Source organism: Haliotis asinina, chromosome 16, assembly GCF_037392515.1.
Source record: "Haliotis asinina isolate JCU_RB_2024 chromosome 16, JCU_Hal_asi_v2, whole genome shotgun sequence".
Classification (NCBI taxonomy): domain Eukaryota; kingdom Metazoa; phylum Mollusca; class Gastropoda; order Lepetellida; family Haliotidae; genus Haliotis; species Haliotis asinina.
In genome coordinates, this window is record NC_090295.1 from 12,862,989 (window position 1) to 12,881,768 (window position 18,780).

At 39.0% G+C, this 18,780-nt stretch overlaps 1 protein-coding gene across 1 annotated transcript; it reads right to left on the reverse strand.

Annotated features, from left to right (window-relative positions):
• Nucleotides 1-1,717: 1,717 nt before the first annotated feature.
• LOC137267929 (DDB1- and CUL4-associated factor 17-like) lies at nt 1,718-14,766 on the reverse strand. The gene is made up of 15 exons (XM_067802380.1): nt 14,427-14,766; nt 13,057-13,118; nt 12,853-12,894; nt 12,381-12,477; nt 11,141-11,277; nt 10,440-10,518; nt 9,452-9,541; nt 8,153-8,260; nt 7,186-7,285; nt 5,945-6,081; nt 4,963-5,072; nt 4,237-4,324; nt 3,592-3,681; nt 2,913-3,068; nt 1,718-2,342 (listed from the first exon to the last, which is right to left on the reverse strand). Exons 1-15 carry the CDS (start codon nt 14,559-14,561, stop codon nt 2,127-2,129), a joined length of 1,647 nt encoding a protein of 548 aa, XP_067658481.1. The 5' UTR covers nt 14,562-14,766; the 3' UTR covers nt 1,718-2,126.
• Nucleotides 14,767-18,780: the final 4,014 nt, after the last annotated feature.

An 18,780-nucleotide genomic window follows, 5' to 3' on the forward strand; every position in this document is an offset into this window, starting at 1 on the left:
AGGCGTTAACCAACAACCAACCAGCCCTTATGGCACATGTGGGAATACTTCAAACGATAATTCCCAGCAAACTTATCTGACTGATTGACTGCTGAGGTTCAGAATGGAGATTAGAATTTGTCTTTTGCAAACTGTGCTTCTTTCAAAGAGGCATCTCACAGGGTCTGGTTGTCAGGTTATCTGTGTAGGCCTATATTCATGTAAATCACTGGTTGTCTGATATTTGACACAATTATATACCATAGTGATGTAACTTGAAACTAGAATGTTGCTGAGTGGGACAATACAGCAATATAAAATTAAAGCCAATGCTAGACTATATATCATGTCTCATATCATCCTCTCTGTGCAAACCGAAAAAGCAGCTTAAAACCAACAAAAATCAAGAATTGATTTTAAGAAGTTGCTAGCTTTGTAGCAGCATATGATCCTTCTCTGAAAGAATAATTTGGATAATTGGGAGAAAGCAGTCAGGAATAGTATTACAAAATACACTAAAGGTGAATAGACAGCAGTTCTATCAGTGTATGAAACCCCTAAAAGTACCAGGAAGCCCACAGGGCTAGTAACTGAAAAATATTGCTGGCCCTGTTAACATGTAACCAGACCAGTATTTCAGATAGGAAACTGAGATCAGGTGTTAAAATGATGTAATTGATGAATTGATGTGTGATTGTTACATACTATCAGAAAAGAACAACACTGTTCATTGGCTGAAAGCATTCTCTGGACCAATCACATTTAGTGTTAGATAAACTGGTAGGCTGATCTGTGGAAGTTATGGTTTGAATGATCAAGAACTAAACAGACATTGTCTTGCTACCACATTTGTAATTATTTTCAAAATACTTTCCCGTAGTCAATGACATGGTCAAATGTATACCCTCGGAAAATGTATTGGCCCTCAGGGCTGGCTATGAAATAAAGTTGTAAGTCTGCCATGTAACTAGCAAGCAGTGGGCTGCCAGGCAGACATTATTTCATACACTGGCACATGCCCTCTCCCTTGTCCCGGAATAGCACAGGTTGGTCACCGTGTGACTGACAAAGGCACCAAATCTTTCTTTACTCTTGCCTTATGCATTCTCTATTCTGGACTCTATAACATGCTGACAACATGCATCACCTATGGAACTGTAGAGGGGACATCGGATTAGGAAATAAATATCAATAGTAAGTCGTGACCAAGAGACGGTAAAGTCTGCCATGTAACTAGCAAGCAGCGGGCCACCAAGCAGACACTATTTCATCCACTGGTTCTACTCACTTAACAAGGGCAATACTCCTTGTGCTCTAATGTCAGCTTATGGTGTTGCTCCTTATGATAGAGGCCTGTTTTACCATCAGTACACGACCCGTGAAGGTCCCAGAGTAGAACAGGCCTTCAGCAACCCACACTTGCCATAAAAGGCGACTAAGCTTGTCATAGGAGGTGACCACTAATGGGATCGGGTGCTCAGGCTCGCTGACTTGGTTGACACATGTCATCAGTTCCCAATTGCACATATTGATGCTCATGCTGTTGATCACTGGATTGTCTGATCCAGACTCGATTATTTACAGACCGCTGTCATATAGCTGGAATATCTCTGAGTGCAGCTTAAAAGTAAACTCACTCACTCACTCTCTACCGTCAGTACACAATAATTGATTTTGTACCTTGTCGAGAGTCTATCAGAAAACACTGTCACTGATGCAATAATCAAACAAACCTGAACTGAAGTTACGTATTTACTAAACAGAGGTTTTTACATGAATATTTTCACTGAAACATGGATCCAGTAGCGAAAAATGTGTTGATATGTAAAAATTCTGATTGAGATGTGGCACTGTTATGTGCATTGCCTGGAATAAATCACTGTTTGAATAAATCAACAAAAACACATCCCTTGAGAATTGTAAGGAAGGCCTCCATCATCCAACAGTTCTTGAAACAAGGACTGCATGATTTAGTGGACGACTGTATGCAACAGGCCACTTGTTTGCACACACATAATTTAGGCATCATCAAAAACACCATTTGTTCAGACACTAAGGAAACGCATTTTAAGAATTAGCTGTGTGGATAACCCTATTTCTTTTGTCTTCAAACACTGCATCACCGAGATGAGGAGTTGGTTTTGATTTCACAAGTTATACCTTGCACTCCGTGGCCGCCGCCGCCTTCTCCGGCTTGATTCAGAACTGATGCTAACATCCTTCTCGCACTTCTTGGATATTTTTTCCTCTTCATCCTCAGCCACCCCAAACAGCTTGTAGACAATGCAGATGAACTTGCTTGGTGTGACCTTCACCCGCTGTACTATAGTGTCTGCATCCACAAAGGTCCTGTGCTCGTAGTACTGGAACAGAACTGAACTGGATGAAGTGGATTTTAGTGATGAAAAATTAATCATTTAGTCATTTTATTATTTCATCCATTAGCTTTACCACTAAACTTTAAACATTTGTTCAAACTCGGACCTGGTGATGAACTGAGACTTTACTCAATGTCTATCCCACCACCTAGTCACAAAGGATTTATGATTTGCTTTCCTCAAAGTTCTTGCCAAGAGCTTTGGTATTTTTCATTGAAAGCACAGGTGAATTTGTCTTGCAACCTGTGTATGTCATGATATCCTTGTTTCAGGTGTTGATTTACAATCATAACTTTCCCAAAGCAACAATGTGTATCATCTATGTTCCAATAAATTGAAGGCACAATGTCACACCACATTTCGTAAGTATCAGCCTCACAAAATTACCCTCTACTGCCGGCTTACTTTTGAAAAAGAAACTTGGAGAGGGTTGAGTGCATATGCAACGAAGAAAGAATATATAGGCCAAAATATTGATAAAAATGCATGACATTGTGGCTTTAAAATAACAGAACATGTAAACTGCATGTATGTTTGCTGTGTTAGTATCAATACCTCCTTTGCCGGTTCCTCCAAACTGAATTCTCTCAGAAGCTTGCCTGTCAGGTTGTCATAGTAACCAATATGTCCAACTGGACCCTCAGGATTGTGGGAGACAGCACTGACAATAAGGACATCCAGTTCGTTTTCGTAGTCAACATCATGAATTGTCTAAAGAAAACAAAACACAGAGCTAATTACTCTTGGAGGGTCAGGGTAATCGGGGGCGGTAAGTAGCCTACATGATCTTTGTGCATTCATATGTAACGCCACCAGTATTGAAGAAAAAGAAACACAACGTCTGTCAAATCAATAAATATTGGAGTCCCCTCTGCTTTATTCAGGGTCATGCATTTTGTTCTGGGAGTTAAGTGGGGTCATATATTCATATATATACGTGTGTGTGTTTGGGGGGGTGGTCAGATATTATGTACATTAAAATATTGATAGTTTGGCATGGGAGTCATTGATTTTATGATTTTATACATCACATGCATTTATGTTCATGACATATTTTAGGGTGTGTCATTTGCATTGTACTTCTCCATAAAAATCACCATCTACTCCCTCAGCAGCCAATTCAAACATTGCAACAGAAGTTGCAATATTTGGGGTTTCAAAGTTGTTACTGATCACACAATTCCTTTCTTTGACAGAACTAGTGTTTCAGGAGATGAAAATTTGCACAACTAACCAAGGGAGAGCACTCCAACAGTTCATCCAGACTGACCCTCTTTTTAATACTTCGACCTGATGATGTCACAGTTCTTTGTGTAGTTTCCTTCTGCGGAGAGTAAATGAGACGGCAAGGTTGAGCAAAATACAGCAACACAATATTCATAACCTACATCAATACTTCACATGACACAAGAGTTCATTTTACATATAAAAGTTTGACGGTTTGACATCTGAGGCGTGTTCACAACCGCGAGTGCCCGCGCAATTGCCTCCCACGAGTGCTCACATGGGTCCTAAACAGATGTGACCACTTGCTAACTATTGATGATGATTTGAATTTTTTTTTCATTATACATGGTCAACATCTTTGTTTGCTTGGCGAGAGAGATGTGAGGATGGTTCATGGGCAAGCGTGGGCGCTCATCTGGGCAAAGACACTTAGGTCCAGCGCACACGATTCTGAACACACCTTAGTTCATATGGCCTGCAAATGATGTCTGTCACTAAAATGAAATGACAGTCAGGTATAGATAACATCACAATATGCAGCCTTTGTCAAGAAAAAAGCATCATATCCCTGTCAAAACTTTAGTAACATACAGGGTCGAATGTTTACCTGGATGTTACAGTGACATAATCATGATATATGTTAATCACCAACCTTGTGTGTGTTACTGTTTGGATGTATAGAGAACACCTCCTGTAGAACAGTCTCTGAGCTGGACTCTTGGCTGGACAGCTGCAAAACTCTGAAACATTCATCGTACAGGCATTGAGACTTGAAGTGAATGAATTGGTTTAGTTTTAGTTATAATCCAGGAATATCATGGCAGGGGGCATTAGAAATGGGCTTCACATATTGTACCCATGTGGGGAAATGAACCCAGGTCCTTTACATGACAAGCTAATGCTTTAAACACTAGATTACTCCATCGCCCCAAATCAGTGAGTATCATTGCAAGAATCACACATAGTGCCAATGGTGAGATATAAGATAAGAGAACTACAAATAAATATACTGTTTTCTTGTGACAATAATTTCTGAAGAGAGCAAAGATTTTGTGTATTCATTTCATGTTTTACACTTTTTCATAATTAAAGACCAAGTGACTTTAGCTTATATGGAGACAAATATGAAACTTTTGAAGGGAAAACAAGATGGTGCTGGACCAAGGCATCAAAGGAGGCTTTAAGGAGGATGTTATGTGTCAGCAATTTTGATAGGAAACAACTTTCACTGTGAGGCAAAAACTTTTACATAACCTTTATATTCCATCTGGAAATCCCCAGATGTCTTGCATCAACTGAAGGTTGCTTGGTCTCAGAATAGTCATGACTACCTTTTCCAAGGGTTCAAGTGCTTAGCATGATGTTTGTCACAACTCACCTGACTGTATCTTCCGAGATGTGCAGCACCCGCCCTGACTCGTCACCATGGAACACGGCCTTGTCAAGCTCAATACCAAAACTGCTGACATTCACTTCTCCATTTTTGGCCTTTGGAAAAGATAATAACATAGTAAGCCACCTTGCAAGTGATTCTTGTGATTTTGATTGGCTAACCATGCTGCCAATGAAATGTTTTGGGCATAAAACTTATAAATATATCACACATCAGTGGTGTGCTCTGTTTGTCGCTGGTTCTAGCAATATTCCAGCAATATTCCAGCAATATCACAACAGGGAACACCAGAAATGGGCTTCACACACTGTACCCATGTATGGAATCAAACTTGAGTCCATGGTGATAAGCGAATGCTTTAACCACTTTGGCAACCCAACCGCCCCTCACACCAGCGGCTTACTGTGTTTCATGACTGATTGATTATACAGTGGGTGGGGACTTAACTGACTTGTGCAGCCTATCCAAAAACAATTCTCTGATTCATATCAGGAGTATAGTTAAGTCAGATAACTCCTGAAGCAACTGCTTCTTTGTCAACAAAAACAATATTCTCTAAAAATAATGTACACAATGTGCAGAATTGAGGGAGATAAATTCAATTCCTTGAGACTGGGAAAAACTGGTTTCTATCTTAACTAGACAGGAGTTATACAGTTTAATTAAACGTTTGCAATAGCGACTTGTCCTTTTCTCAAAAGCTGTGTTCATGGCTCGGTTTTGGGCTCCAGTTGTGTGCTAAGATGTCCACTCTTCATGCATAAGACCCAGGTCAATTCTCCACATGGTTACAATGTGTGAACCCCATTCCTGGTGTCTTCTACCATGATATTGCTGGAATATTGCTAGAATTGGCGTAAAGCTAAACTCACTCCCAAGGCCTAGATTTGGTGCATGAGGTGTGCACCAAGATGGCCGCCCAAGTGTAAAATGTGATTGGCTAACCATGTGAGGTCTATCAACATACCAGTTTGTCTGTTTCTATGGAATGCACCTGGAACCAGCCACAACAGCCATGGGGGATGATGATGTAATGCCATGGAAACCCACCAATCTGGACATTGTGCTCCGAACAGCGTGTCTCAAATAATGGTGTTGGTTTTTCTGGAAGTAAAGTTGGTGATGATGGGTCCTGATGTTTGGTAATTCATAACAACAGGAAAATATCAGTACAGTATGTTACCCAGCTGTGCTCACATTCCCCTGCCATCTACCAGTGATTTAGTTAAATTATACCAACACCCAGATGCCAAGCCCAAATATTGCAAATATTAGTTTCAAGGATCAAACTTAGTGGTTTGACCACAAAGTTAGAAGTCAACTAAATGCTTAAAATCATGATGGATTCTGAGAAAGATAATATGACGCTTATCAAAAGTGAAGCTTTAATTTCACATACCTCCAACAACAGATTTTGATAGTGTATTTTATTGATGACAGTATATGTTTTTGTCAGTGTATCCAACTTTTAATGGTTTTTTTCATATTCCATAGACTTTCCAGTGCAATCATTTGGCCAACTCTAAATAACATAATGAATGAATTTTGAGTCAGTGATCTGAAAAATTTAATATCTGAAAATTGGTAATTCTGACAAATTGAAAGACCATGCAATACTCCATCCTCAATAATCTCCAGGGTATATGTTCTCATAAATCTCCACTAGTACCCTAATGCATCTGTGGCTCGACCCAATAATTCTGCTACCGGTATCACCCTTTGCTGGCTCTGCATTCTCACAGTCGCCAGTCAGTTAAGCCGCTGCTACCAGAGAGCTTACCAGTGTCGAAAAGGATAGCGGTTGCAGCCATGAAGTTTGTTCGCGATGCGACTCAGATTTAGGGGGAAATCATACAGACAAACTTTTTAAAAAATTTTGCACAAGAACTCTTTCTACTTCTTTCAGTGTACCTCTGCATCAACTGTATTGCCAAGTTTAATTGGTTGGATAATTTAAGAAGCGAAAGTGAGTTGTGATTAGTGAGCTCAACTTCCCAGAGTAGACACCTAATTGGCTAAAAAACTAGGCAAGGGAGGTAATAAGTACATTGGTCATTGATGCATCCAAGGTATGGTGGAGATTTATCGTAAACATACACCATGGAGATTATTGAAAATGGCAATACTCATGAGTAAGCCACAAGCACAGAAAGTTTAGATACTCTGGAATCTCTACACATGTAGAAAAGGCCTTGTGGCACAACTCACCTGTTATTTTGATATTGAAAGGGACTCCAGATGGGTAGTCACCACACACTGCATCTGACCCTGGGATCTGCTCTCTCAGGTTGACTTTGTAGCTTCTAAACTACTCAAGCTCACATCTTATTCTACATCATTAAATATAATAGCAAGCTCTGGCATATGCTCATGAAGTACAGAAATGAACAAAAACAAAGTCATAGAGTTAGTATTTATATAGAGGCGAAGGCACTTTAAAAAAGTGAGTTTTCAAGACATGTTTGAATAGTTCAAGATCTTCAAAATTCTGAATGTTTGGTCGCAAGTTATTCCACAGACATGGTCCTGCTTTAGAAAAAGCTTTGTCACCAAAATTCTTTTTTCTTGTCAGAGGAATGCCCAACACTCACAGGAGTTGGGTCTCAGTGCTCTTTTGGGGTTGTAAACTGAGATCAAGTCACAGATGTATACTGGGGATAGAAGGTGGGGAGAGTTGAACACAAAAATAAGAACTTTAAACAGGATTCTGTATCTGATAGGGAGCCAGTGGAGAGACTTAAGTTCTGAACTGATGTGTTCTGTGCATTTGTAATAAAACGAGCAGCACAGTTCTGAACGCCGTGTAATTTGTCTAAGTTTGGCAAGTTAGCAGAAAAAGGTACCGTTGTTCCAACCAGTGATGAAACAGACCATTACATGACCAAAACATCAGGATTAATTTGGGAGTAATGCAGGAAAAGTCAGTTTTTAGATTTATATATCCTGTTTTACTGTATCTAAGGCCCACCTGTCAAAGACTGGGCTCCAGACGATGTCTTCAATGACTTACAATGTCCTTACATCTTTCACGTCTTTTGTGAAGATGCGTGAACTCATCACTCCTAGTCACATAGGCTGTGGGGAGGTCACCTTTGTCACTAGTTGGAACCTCTTCGAGTTTTGTTCTTACTGTTAATAACAAGCACTAATACATTAACACAGGACAATAATTTACCTTTTCCAAAATATGGTTGAAGCTGTAGAGGCGCACGTGCCCTGACTGATGCATAATAATAAGCATGTCCTGGGATAACATGGCGTCAGTGACGTCACTGCCAAATACCTAAAGCCAGGCAGTGAAAAGAAAACAAATTTTGTAGTGATCTGGCAAGTAGACTTTAGAGCGAACTCATGAAATATACATGCAGAAACAACAGAATACCACCAATATAGTTTCATATGCTTCGAATAATTCTCACAGATTTGAATGCAAATGTTCTCTACAAAAATGAAATATTTCTGAAGAAAATAAATAAGTACTTCTGTCATAGTATGTCGGCAAAGGGAGTGATTTTTATTCTATATATGAGTTTGGGTGTTTATGCTTATATTCCGACTTATTGTCTGCAGTCTGTAAATAATTCAGTCTGGACAAGACAAAACAGCTTATCATCAATCTATGCAGAGGTCATACAATAATATCTGTCAACCAAGTCATAAAATCTGACCACTGGTCATTAGTATTGTCCCATTAGTATTCTCCTACAACAAGCATTGGTTGCTGAACAATGATTCTAACCTAGATCTTTAACAGTCGAATCCTTTATCTATCCCTGGATAGTGTAGTGAATTGTTTGAAGTTTATATAATCTGATAATGTTCTTCACTTATAAAAGATACTAGGCAAAAAGGAGTTAGGATATCCTTATTATGCCTATAATCCAGATTTGACTTAAACGTGTACATTTTGTGATGCCTAAAACTATAACATGAACTGGGCACTCTTTAATTCCACCGTAGGAATTCAAACTGACATTTATGCAGTGTGTTTCAGAGCATGGATCTCTGAGCAGGTTGAGAAACCGATCTCTTAGACTGCAACAAATACACTAGGTGGCGAACAGGATACCATTAATGAATATTCAGTAACGAATAAGAATATTTATTCATAAACACTTTATATTTGATATTAAGTAATAAAAATAACAAACATTCGGTACAATATCTTCAGTAGAAGCATCTAAATGGGTTTTTTTTACTAAAGAGCAATACATTACAAACAATGGTGCTAATAACTTGTTGCAAGTTCCATAGGCACCATGGCAAAATAACACAATTTACAGCACTGCTCACCTAGATATACTTGGAACTAGTTTGTTAATAACGTTTCAGTTCTGTTGACTATGAATAATGATATGAATCCACAAAGTCATACAGTTTGATTTGACATAATACTCATTTGTCATAACATGAGTTTGAAATTTACACAGATAATCATCTTGGAATGGGATCATAAACGAGGGAACTTACATACCCTTTTGTCAATTTCCAGCATGCCGACAAACTCTAGAGGGTAAATGTTGAAAACAGCCAGCACCATGACAACACACACAGGAATCCCAGCCTGAAATAACACAGTATGTTGGAGGTCTTTAGTACTCAATTTCCTGGTTACTTGTATTGAGGGAGCCTAATGATCAAACATTCCCTTGTCATGCTGAATGTCCAGGTTCCATCCCTCACATGAGTACTATGTGTGAAGCCCATTTCTTTTGTAGCCCTGACTGTCATATTGCTGGAATCTTGCAAAAACATGTTTGAGTCACAAGTTCGCTCCTTTTAGTACAACAGGAGGCATGCCGAACAAATCATATTTCTTTACACCTGTAACGGCAGGTGCACTTCTACATTGGTTTGCAATGACAGCATTATGTAAATCCAATCCCTCAGATGACCAAACATTAAGGACAACATAATTGTGATAATTTTGTAAACATTTTGCATCTTTGATTCGTACTATGACCCCCCATAATTATCAGCTACTGATGTTACAACCACTAAACGTTTTACAAACATTCAGTAAATATTCATGTCAGATAAATGTAGAAATAAGTAATGCCTAACGTATCAGAGGTGATTTCAACATCTGAAAAAGCTCCATCAAATATCTAAGTCACAATGTGATTTAGCTGAAGGCATTTCAAACATGACTTGCATGACACAAATATGAATATTTTTTCAGTCTCCATCCTACGAGGATGAGTACTGGCCAATACAGAATGTGAAGTGTGGTTGGTCAGTTGTTTTTTAATGTTGCATCAATTTGGAACAGACACTATGTGGAACAGACACTGTGAAGCATTGATATAACCCCCTGTGAAGCATGGTTAGATTTTTCTTTATTAGCAACATAATAAATCCAACACACCTCTCTTCAAAAGTGCAAATCCATCAATATCACTGAGTAGCATATCCTGACATGGACAGGTACATAACTCTGTAAAGGGAAATCTTGTATTTACCTGTCTGTGAACAGCTAGAGCTGGAGTGTGAGTTGATCGGACGTAGAATCTCTCCTGTTCAGTGATCCAACCAAGTTCCCTACACACACAAACACTTATGCACACACTACGTCACTACATGATAACTCCAGATCAATTTCAGTAGAAATAATAAGTGAGCAGTTCAGCAATACCAAAGACTGGTGTCGAAATTCACTAACTCATAGTACGGATAACAATTAGGAGACAAACCTGGTTTGTTTCCAGTTTATAGGATTTTAACATAGTGAGTATGGTTCCAAGCCACTTTTAGCAATATTCCAGCAATATCCTGGATGGGAAACCAGATTGGGCTTCACACATTACACCCCTCTGGGGAATCTTACCTGGGTCTTCTGTGTGACAAGCAGATGCTTTAACCATTAGGCTATTCCAGCACCCTGATATTAACCATGTTAACATTGGTTCCTGATTGAAAATTCTAGAGGTCAAACTTCATGCTACAAGGTGTCAAAAATATATCTTGAGAGAAAGAGTTAGTTTAAGAGAGGGAGTGACAGAGCATGACATGTTTGCATGTGCGAAAACACACAAAAACACAGCTGACTGTATCTTGATCTTTGGTAAGAGTATGCCACTTCTCATTCATGATCAGATATTTACAGGTAGGCAATTTGTATAACCCCTTAAGGTTAAAACTGCTACATTTCATAAAAACACACCTGAATTTTTTGTTAGGTGAGAGGTAGACAGCCTCTAGAACTGTGCCTGTGCGTAGATCCCGGCGGTGAAGCCAGCGGTTTGAGGTGATTGTTACGATGCTGCCTTTGTGACCACTGTGAGGTAGAGGAATATGTTCCTGAAGAGGTGAGAAGGGTTTAGTCTGTAGTTTTTGCCTCAGGATGATCACCAGACCAGGCAAGGTTGAATCATACAAACAATCTTTCCAAAATTCCACCTGCCAGTAAATAATATATTACTACCAAATTCCCACATTTCTGCTAAAGACATTGTAGAGGTGGATTGTGTCCTGGGCATAGAGTGAGTGAGTGAGTTAAGTTTTACGCTGCAATATTACAGCCATATGGCAGCGGTCTGTAAATAATCAAGTCTGGACCAGACAATCCAGTGATCAACAACATCAGCATCGATCTGCGCAACTGGGAACCGATGACATATGCCAACCAAGCCAGCAAGCCTGACCACCCGATCCTGTTAGTCGCCTCTAACGACAAGTATAGTCGCCTTTTATGGCAAGCATGGCTTACTGAAGGCCTATTCTACCCCAGGACCTTCACGGGTAGCCTGGGCATAGAGCTCAGGTGAAGTGAAGCAAATCACCAAGTGAAGTGAAGTGACGCTGGGCATGCACACTGCTTGTATGGGCATTTGGTAGCTTGACTCCTGAGAATTTCTTGGTCTGATCTTTAGAAAGTAAGTTTGTTAAAAAATGCCTCTGTTCACCCAACAGAAAATGGGTACCCAGTGGGATAACACATTTGACTATTAACCTTCTAGTGCCTCACAGGTAGCTTGAGTAATAATGATAAGATTGTGTATTCACGTTTTGAGTATGTAACTTGTACATGGAAAAGGCCCATTGTTTTCACTGTCATATTTTGATGAAATAAACTGTATGAAGTAAAAACCTGTGTACCCCCCAAAATAGGAAACTAAGGAATTGTTTGACGGTTTCTGGCACGAAAAATCACTGATGAGTTCTTACCAGGGGATATACTCGATAGGGATGTTTTATATCGGATGTACTGAACATCCAAGTATTGTAGGTCATGTGAGATCAAGACAACTAAACATCACATCATTTCCATCCTGGGCTTATTAGAATTGTCTACTTTTTACAGTGAAAGGATTATAGGTTTGTGATCATTAGAGTGAAATAATTTGTAAAGATTACAAATAACTGAAACAGAAGCATGCATCTATAAAAGTGTCTATACTTACTGGGGCAATATTACATATTAAGGCATCTTCTATTTTGGATGAGTTCGGGCAGTCTTGGAGACGGTAAAGCTGCCTTGGAGCCCCAGCTTTCCCATTTCTGTGGAGAATAAACATAGGACATTTAAGTCACTTCAGGTCATTGTAATAATAATAACAGCTGACAATACATGTTCCTTTTGCTGTATACCTTGTCAAACAGCTCTGAGGTTGATGAATATTTGATCTGTTAGACATAGGCAGCAACATGTGTCAAAAAGAAGTGAAAAAAAAGCGACGTCACATGTATGCCTGCCTTTAGCATATGGAACTGGATAAATGCCATAATTTTAGAGTAGGGAGAGAGAACTACATCGAATGGGTTGGAATCCCAGATGGGACTCAACCAAAACAGTACTAGAATTTGTACTGTATAAAGAAATTGTACTTCCAAATATGACATATGTTACATTGTACCAGTAGTAATATTTCTTACCCTGTATAGCATGACTTGTAGTTATCAAAGTAGACTCGACTCCTGAAATAAGCGTACTGAGATTAAATATTGAAAATGATCTGCAATAAACATGCATTCACACATAAGCTGTGGGCACATTCATCTGACATCCAAATGAGAATCGGGCAATGATTACAATGCAACAAGCAAGCTTAAAATTATAAATTGTTCAATAACACTTACCCTTCACAGGAAATATGAGACTTGGATTGTTTCTCCCACACTTTGCGGTATTCTGTTCTACCCTTTGAATAAGAGAAGAGATATGTTAACTTTGCCTCATACTGCATTGGACTTTTTAGAAATATTCATACATGTCCATCATCAAAACCAGTCTTAATGGCCTCCTTCAGCCTGAATTCCATTCAAATGATCTGTGCATATTAAGACAGGGCATATGTAAAATCATTCACCTATTCAGGAGATATAGCATACCATGAGAAGTTTCTAACATTTAACATCATGTTTGACTGACAATATTAGTATCCACTGAATGATGAATGAAAAATAAAAGAGAGAGTTATATGTTTGTTGCATAATCAAGCTAATGTGCACTCAGCAATATTTCAGCTAAATGGTGATGATCTGTAAATAATCATGTCTGAATCAGACAACCCAGTGATCAACTGAAACAGGTATGAAATGTTTTGTGATTCAGCATTTTGTACACACCAGTCTCCCACCTACTGTCATCCTGTTACGATAAACATCACGTTTCTTTCACCAAGCATGCCAGATAACATGATGACATGGCAACAAACTTCACAGTACACTCTCTGCAGATGTCAGCCCACAGTCCCTCAACTATATTTATTTTCCTTATCCCAGTAATTCACTATCATTTCAACTTTCATCTGATCTTTACAAAATGAAATGAAAAATCCCACAATTCATACAGGTTCTGAATCTTCCTTCTCATTGGGGATGACTACTATCGCAACTGTTTGTTTTTGTCAAAACTGTTAGGATGTATTACAGGGCCATCTCCTATTCTCAAGGGTTTCCTGCCGAGGTCGCCGATGTGTGATACTTAGCGGTTGTTTACATCATTGACCAGTAACTTGGAAGTGGCCCAAGTCTGTGAATTATCAAAATTGTGCAATGAAACAAATATTCGTGAGTTTTAACCAACTTGGAAAAATCTTAACTTTCCCCCGCCCTTCCCGATAAGATTCCCCTTCCTTACACCTAATAACATCACTTTCCCGTTGTACTGTGAGAATAGGAGACGCTTCGAAAAGTCAGCGGCAGACGACCATGTTTTTTATCGAGCTCAAGTGAGATAATACACTTGATGGATCAAGCAGTTGATAGATGCAGATGTTAGAGGGGGAATCTCTTCATTTCAAAAACAACAAGCATACATACGAAAAGAACTGTTCATATTATTTTTTCAGCTGATATTCGTAAGTACAGCGAAAATAGGAGACGCCAGTATACTAGTACATATTAGTTTCACAGTGGTTAGTTTGTGAGAACGCACATATATCATTATCAATATGGATGTTTATCAGCGAAACACACAGGAACGTTTTGTTATACAAGACATATACCCTGAGAATGATGCTCCGCAATATTTTCAGATCTTTCCTGTAGATATTACACCTTCCTCCGAGCTGCCGACGTCGTAACATGCGTACGACGTTCTCACAACGCGCGACGTCGTTTGTCCTTTCCATGTCGGTCATTTTTGTTGGTCACGTTTGACCAACGGTTTTATCGGTACTACCTTGACAACATTCCCACTGGAAAGGCACTATTTTGAAGTTATCTTACATTTCAAATATTCATACAAATTTCAAGACAAGATAACGTTTCTATCACTACAAATACACTACATTGGCACATTTCAAACCGGAAACATGTTTTTCAAAGGGAGTGCACTCCCAATTCACAAGTCTATCTTGCATACCACATAAAAATATGCTTGAGTGCATACATTTAATGAAGAGAACATAAAAGGACTTCCAAAGTCCACGAAGGAACCTTTTCACATCTGAATTCACAAATAACACGATGACTGTATTTAATGACTAACCTAATCGTGTCATATGGTGCATTGATGCCGAAATGCGTATAGTTGTTCCAGGAGAGATACTTGTTGCATTGTTATATTTTACACTATGTACACACAGACAGATAATATTTTGTTAACAATTTGAGCAAAGGTGTACTTATTTGTACATTTTAGATTGTCTCCTACAAGAGGTGAAGTAGAAATTCAAGCATACAGCAAGTTAATAAATCATAGCTTTCAGACATCATTATCAGATGCAAGGGTCTTTCAACGTTTCACTCGTTCAAACAGAAGGTATAGTCAAGAGTTGTAGTGGCATGTGGCGTGCTGGATGGTTTTGAGTGTAAAGACGCATCGCACGAACAACATGTGATATGCGGTACTTCTTCCTCGGTGTTACGTATTCATACATGTATAACGCGATCTGGGTTAGGCGTATTGTATATGACATAAAACGTCCAGCTATTGCAGTCACGTGTTTTTCAAATGATTGCCCACAGTGAAAGACCTTCAAAACTGCGAATCCTCAGTGGGGCAGGCATTCGAGGATTTAATGCGTTTTTATGTTATTCAACAGCCGCCTAATGCACATGTATGACTTGATGTAAAGCCAACCCGAGGTCTGTACTTACTAGGTCGTCAAGCTCATATGAACACTGAAAACAAGTTTTATTAGATTTGAAAGTGCTTCTGGTATGCACCGTGAAACATGACAACGACCTGTTGGCCAAATAAATCAAGTACTTCGGCTTTTCAACTGTCATTTACGGTTATATTTTGTCGTACCACCGCTCTTCTACATTTCCAAAGATTGTTTAACAACAAATTAATTAATACGTATGCTTAACCTATATTTGCAGTTATACCTCACTATAGCGCTACTCCTTTATAACGCCATTTACATTTTCACAAGACTGTCGCGATTAATCGTCGATAGTGTTTTATTACAAATGTCAGGTGACATATGCAGGGAAGACACTGGCTGACTGCCTTCTTCCGCGTATCGGGAACAACCACTAGCACCTTCATCAGTGAGTGAATGATCGAACTAAACCATAACGTCACCTCATCAATATTTCAGCCATATTGTGGCGAGAAACTTTGTGGTATCTATAGTAGATATCTGCCTCACTGGACAGTAAGATAATAGCAATATATCACAATTTGTGCCTAATAAGTAACCATTTCAAATATTACAGTACTTTTTAAACTCAAACATTACATGTCACATCTGATTAAATTAAATTCTTGTAAGAAGGTTTATCACCATACAAGGAGCTATGGAGACCTACAGAACCTTTCCCATCTCCATGGACCCCAGCTGGATTTACACCATTCCCTTCAGCCACTACCGATTGTACCTGAATTTGGCCACTGGTAGAATTCATTATACCATTCTTCCTCGATTCTTCATCACATAAAAGCTCCCTCAAACATATAATTGTTTCATCGTCCCATACTAAACAGAAACATGGAGAGAATCAAGTTCAGCCTGAAATGTTTTTGGCTTCCAACATTTCTCTTATGCGTGGAAGTGATACAGGAAGAGACGATTGGTGAGATTGATTGTCGAGTTGGGTTTCTTTTTTCGTTTTGTTGTTTAGCATGTTGTTGGGGTTTTTTGTGTGTTATTGTTTGTTTGTTTGTATTTTGCTTGATAGCCTTGTGGTGAAATCAGTTCGTTCGTCTTAATGAAGACCCGTGTTCAATTCCCCAAATGGTTACAATGCTTGAAGCCAATTTCTGGTGTCTGCAGCTATTGTGTTGCTGGAATGTTCTTAAAAGCGGTGTAAAACAGCACTCTGTCACTTGAAGGTGCGGACAATAGGTGAAAGCACCTACCCACTTTACGAATTTAGGAAAATACTCTGACATTCTTTTCTTAAAACGAATCTGACCCACTAAGACACGACATTCCAATTTATACCTTTACGTTATCCGAACAACACCATGAAGCCAGTGAATGTGTTCATATTACTTTACTTTCTTCAAAACCTGTTTATATGCAGTTCAAACGATACACCTATGACATAGATCAAATAACCAAAAGCGTTTTTGATTTACCTGAAAGATTTAAAGGTGTGAATTTGTCAGTGTCGGCGGCTGATTTACAATGTAGTTTGAGAAATCTTGGCGCAGCTAGTTGTGAGTATAACAGAGTACACGCGTACCGTCGCCTCGTGCTGATTAACAACCACTTGGTTTGCAAAGGCCAGTTGTATTTACTACTGAAATTTGAAATGTTGAAGTAATTAGTACAGTCGCTGTGTCAATATATTTCTATTTCCAGGTCACCCTGTTTTCGGGCTACACATTTACTGAAACAGCATCAGGCAAGGTTTGGTGGAATAGCGGACAACACAGAGCAACGTCAGAATCTGGAACACGTTAACCAACATCGTTACTTCTCCAGACACCATGATTGCACTATTACTACTACTACTGCTGCTGCTGCTGTTGTTGCTGCTGCTGCTGCTGCTGCTGCTACTGCTACTACTACTGTTTTGCTACTACTACTGTTTTGCTACTACTACTGTTTTGCTACTACTACTGTTTTGCTACTACTTCTGCTACTACTACTGCATCGCATGCTGCTACTGCTACTGTATGTACGACTACTGCTGTTGCGGCTACTAGTACAGCATCTTCTACTACTATTACTGGTAGTAGTCCTACTATTGCAACAAGTACTACTATTGCTGCTGCTAGTACTCAGATAAAAGTACTAAAACTATTAGTCCAACTTCTACTACTACTGCTGCTGCTGCTACTGCTGCTGTCTTTACTACTGCCGATGCTACTTCTATAACTACACTACTTGCGTCCTAATGATAACTTGTGTGTAAATGTGTAAATGAATGACTTCGTATTACACATGAGGGTAGACAATAACGTCAAATGATGAATAACACGACACGTCTCTTCATGTTTAATCTTGTAATTGAACATTTGAAATGAAATTGTGCACATACTGACATGAGCCTGACTTTCCATGTTATTAAATTCTTTACTTAACAATTTCCTTCGTTGTGAACAGTGCTGGTTGTGATTAACGCGTTTTAATGTCATCACATATCGAAATCACTGCACGAGGAACGAAGGCTTAAAGCTGCTCGAGTAAATAGACAATCCTTTCGTTGCGAGCATCTCGCCATGTGACTATGTACCTGCCTGCTTAACATTTAATCTGATTCCTGTTTTACAACTTCAGTAAGTAAACGTAAATCTAATGCATTAATTTTAATTGTTAATGAAAGCATTATGTGTAGAGCACGTTATTACTTTCAATGTACAAGTCGAAGTAATCCTGTAAATTTTAGGCAATAATTATTGACCAGAACCTCTCAAACCCAACACCACCACAATTCGTTAATATCCAGCTCTACAACATAACGGTCATTCATTTTACATAACTTTGATCATGAATGATGGGCGTGTATTCAAACATATACTATTGACGAACATGCAGGTACATAACGCAAAATTTGCTCTCGGGGCGTTTCGAAAGCTGACAATACAACAGAAAATCCATTTTAGTTCATGTACTTTTATCAAAGGAAAAGTTTAGCGCAACACCTTATCCATCACCGCCTACGCCAAAAACCTAATTTGGTCACCGCCCTGCTTTGAATATGTCCGTGAATCGTGGTCCACCACCGACTGTGAAAAACCGAATCTTTCTGTAAATATGCGTGGATGTTCGGATTCTTTTTCTCTCCCCTTTCTTAAAAAACTTTCTTGATTACTTCATTTGAGGTACTGTCAATAGATACATTGAGTAAGCTGTTTTCGGTCGCACTTGTCAAACTTGTAGAAGAGTTCGTTTTTTTCTACTATGAGGAGATATCACAGGACGCCACGACCCCAGTAGAGCGAATCATTTACTTAGA

What these genes read in the sequence shown, in the direction of transcription:
- LOC137267929 (XM_067802380.1), bottom strand. Translation starts at nt 14,561, where the DNA reads ATGACCGACATGGAAAGGACAAACGACGTCGCGCGTTGTGAGAACGTC. An exon ending in TACAAGTCATGCTATACAGG is followed by an intron (nt 12,478 to 12,852) that starts GTAAGAAATATT and finishes TATTCTCCACAG; the next exon opens with AAATGGGAAAGCTGGGGCTC. An exon ending in TGGAGGAACCGGCAAAGGAG is followed by an intron (nt 2,343 to 2,912) that starts GTATTGATACTA and finishes GTTCTGTTCCAG; the next exon opens with TACTACGAGCACAGGACCTT.